General features: G+C 38.0%; 1 protein-coding gene across 1 annotated transcript in view; it reads right to left on the reverse strand.

The window, feature by feature from the left end:
* LOC109221732 (protein SOMBRERO-like) overlaps positions 1–77 on the reverse strand; it is a 914-nt gene extending 837 nt beyond the window's left edge. The window contains exon 1 of the mRNA XM_019386189.1: positions 48–77. Coding sequence (XP_019241734.1) covers positions 48–77 — 30 coding nt within the window. The remainder of the gene's footprint in view (positions 1–47) is intronic.
* Positions 78–3,304: the final 3,227 nt, after the last annotated feature.

Raw genomic sequence — 3,304 nt, forward strand, 5'->3', positions numbered from 1 at the left:
ATTGAGCTTCGGCTCATGTTAGCTGGACTGTAAAGACTGGGCTCAACGCAGGCCCAGCGGAAAATAGCCAGGCCCATTGTCCTTTTAATTCAATCATTTCAAGGCCTAGGCAGTATAATGTTGAGCCTGGGCCCAAGGGCAATATCAGAAGCCCAAAGTTGGGCCAGCTCTAAATAAAACACAGCAGCATTCACCAAACCCTGGGCTAACGTTCAAGGCCTAAAATTGTTAAGTCCAAAAATCCTTTAAACTATATTAGGAATATGGGGATTGATTTGCAAATAGAAATTTAGGTTCTCGAGTTAAGTAGCGGGTTCAAATTAGGAGGGTTTCCCCTTTTGTTTGAATTCGGACTTGAACCCGAGACCCGAACTTATAGATGTATATTAATTAGACCCTTTTAGAGACAAAAAATAAATAGAAAATCGAGTTTGCTTAGGTTGGCCTTAAATAATAAGTGAGATGAGCCTCGCCAAACAAAGACATAAATTGTGGGGCCCTCATTGAATGCTTAATTAAAATACTTAGAATTTGGGGCGTGCCGTTTAGCGAATTTCATGGGCTCCCGCAAAGATAATAACTCGTTAGTCGCTTTAGGCGCGCTTTTAATAATTTTACCTTCCTAAATACGGGTGTGCATTTCATGCAACCCAAATCCAAATCCCAAAACGTTGAATAAGAATATGTCGAGGATCCGGGTGCATTTCATGTGACGTGATCCAAAAACACGTTCTTAAAATGACGTTCACTTTCCTAAAAATCAACTGAAAGCGGTAAATAATCTCAAAAATTGCATTATAGGTGGGAATGTGTATAAAACCAGATGTTTAGCCATTTATAATAATTTAAGCGACCGTGCTAGAACCATGGGATCCGGGGGTGCCTAACACCTTCCCTCGGGTCAACAGAATTCCTTACACAGAATTTCTGGTTCGCAGACTCCAATTGGGAAGTCGAAATTTTCCTCGATTTGGGATTTAAATTAAATCGGTGACTTGGGACACCAAAAACCAATCCTATCCCAAGTGGCGACTCTAAAAATAAATAAATGATCCCATTTCGAATAATATCACTTTAAATGGAAAAACTCCCTTATACATTCTCCTTCGGGGTGGGTGTGTAAAAGGAGGTGTGACACTATAGACCAAGACTTAAAAGTTCGTTGGTTATCTGGAAATACCTGAAAGAGATACATGGAAGTTAAACACTGATGGTAGCTTCATGGTCAACAAGGCCAAAGCAGGAGCTGGTGGTATTGTTAGTGTTACATCCCGTACTTTAATATTAGGATAAGTCGTAGTAATTCATATATATGAGTTGGAAGGGATTAATTATACATAAAGATATGGATGTAAGACCTGTAAGTTTGAAGAATTTCAGAACTACTATATATTGGCTTGATATGTATTTTCTTTGAAGTAAATCATTTTCGGTAAAAGTTGATATATACGATTTTATATGGTTATGATAATTTTTAAATTATATACATGGCATGTGGGAGTTTATAAATAAGGTTTTATTTATTATAAGATAGATAGTATTTTATCATAAGAAAAGTGATACCTTTTTCCGTTTTGAGAATTTATAGTACAAAAAAATTTCTTTATAGTAAAAGAAATTGATACATGGTCATGGTGTTTGCCTCTCTACTCCAATTCTTAACTAACAATAACTCAGAGGTTCAAGCTACCCTAAAAGGTATCCCTTGGTGTTGCAATCACAACTGTTCTAATCTAACTTTAGAGTTAGATTCACTACTGGTGGTCAACATGACTTTGGGAAAGTTCAAAATTCCAGATACAAGACAAAGTGCATCAATTTGGCATCAAAATTAAACGTTGTTTCAGAGAAGGAAATGAGGTTGTGTAATGACCCGACCGATCGTTTTCAGTTTTTGCATTTCGCTCGCCAGTTCTCGGGCATGACTAGCCCCGTGTGCTGTATTATGACTTATGTAAATCGTCGGTTTTGGTTTTCAGGATAATAGGAATAGATTTGGAAGAACAATTCTCAGTTTGAAGCTTTAAATTTGAAAGGTTTGACCAGGTTTTGAATTTTTAGTATTCGATCTCGGATTTGGATTTTTATGATTTTTATGATTTGGACGTGGGAGCGTGTCCGGAATGTATTTTGGCGGTCCGTGGTAGATTTAGGCTTGATTGGCGAAATTGAAAATTTGGCATTTTCCGGTCGGCAGTGGCAATTTTGATATCGGGGTCGAAATGGAATTCCGGAAAGTGAAGTAGGTCCGTTGTGTCATTTGTGACGTGTGTGCAAAATTTCAGGTCAATCGGACGAGGTTTGATAGACTTTTTAATCAAATTCAAAATTCAAAAAGTTTTGGAATTCTCAGGCTTGAATCCAAGGGTGATTCGATGTTTTGATGTTGTTTTGAGGGTTCTGAAGGTTGGAGCAAGTTTGAATGATATTATGGGATGTGTTGGCATGTTTGGTTGAGTTCCCGAGGGCCTCGGGTGAGTTTCGGGGTGGTTTCGGACAATTTCTAGGCTATTTCTAGTTGGTGGTTTTTGGCTTCAGGGGTGTACAGTGCGTTAGCATAGATCTGGCCATGTTAGCATAGAGAAAATTTGGAAAAAATGGAACTGTGCTACGCGATTGCGTAAGTCTTCACGTGATCGCATAGAGTAAATTTTGCTGCACTGACCCGACTTTGGAAGCGTATATCTCACAATCTATAAGGAAGTTGAAGATGATCCAAAAATAAAAGTTGTATCCCTTGATGTCTAGTTTTCAGAAGTTTAAACCAATTTTAATTTGGAGTTAGGTACAAAAAGTTATGACCATTATACTAGAGGTTGAGGCGATTTTTGAAGGGATTTTCAGAGGGATTGATTGGGTAAGTGTTATTACTCAAAATTGGTTAAATACCATGATTATGTCTTGATTCTTATCATTTAATTTGGGAATTTGGGGTTAAAATTGGGAAAGGGAAGAAATTTGAGAGTTGATTTTGAGGATTTGGATGACCATGATGTCGGATTTGGTGAATTTGATATGGTATACTCATGAGCGAATGGGTTTTCTAGTTTTGTAATTTTATTCGAATTCGAGATGTGGGTCCGGGCCGGGTTTGAGCTAATTTCGGATTTTGAGTTTAATTTGTTATTTTTGCATGGCTTCATTTCGTTCCCCTAGCATATTCTAATGTTATGATTCTGATTTTGAGTAGATTCGACGATGAGTTGAGGCCGAGGCCGAGAGGAAAAGGCATCGCGAAGGTAGTAGTATTCTCCGGTTTGAGGTAAGTACCATTTGTAAATCTGGACTAAGGTAAAAACCCCGG

The sequence above is a fragment of the Nicotiana attenuata genome, unplaced genomic scaffold, assembly GCF_001879085.1.
Source record: "Nicotiana attenuata strain UT unplaced genomic scaffold, NIATTr2, whole genome shotgun sequence".
Taxonomy (NCBI): domain Eukaryota; kingdom Viridiplantae; phylum Streptophyta; class Magnoliopsida; order Solanales; family Solanaceae; genus Nicotiana; species Nicotiana attenuata.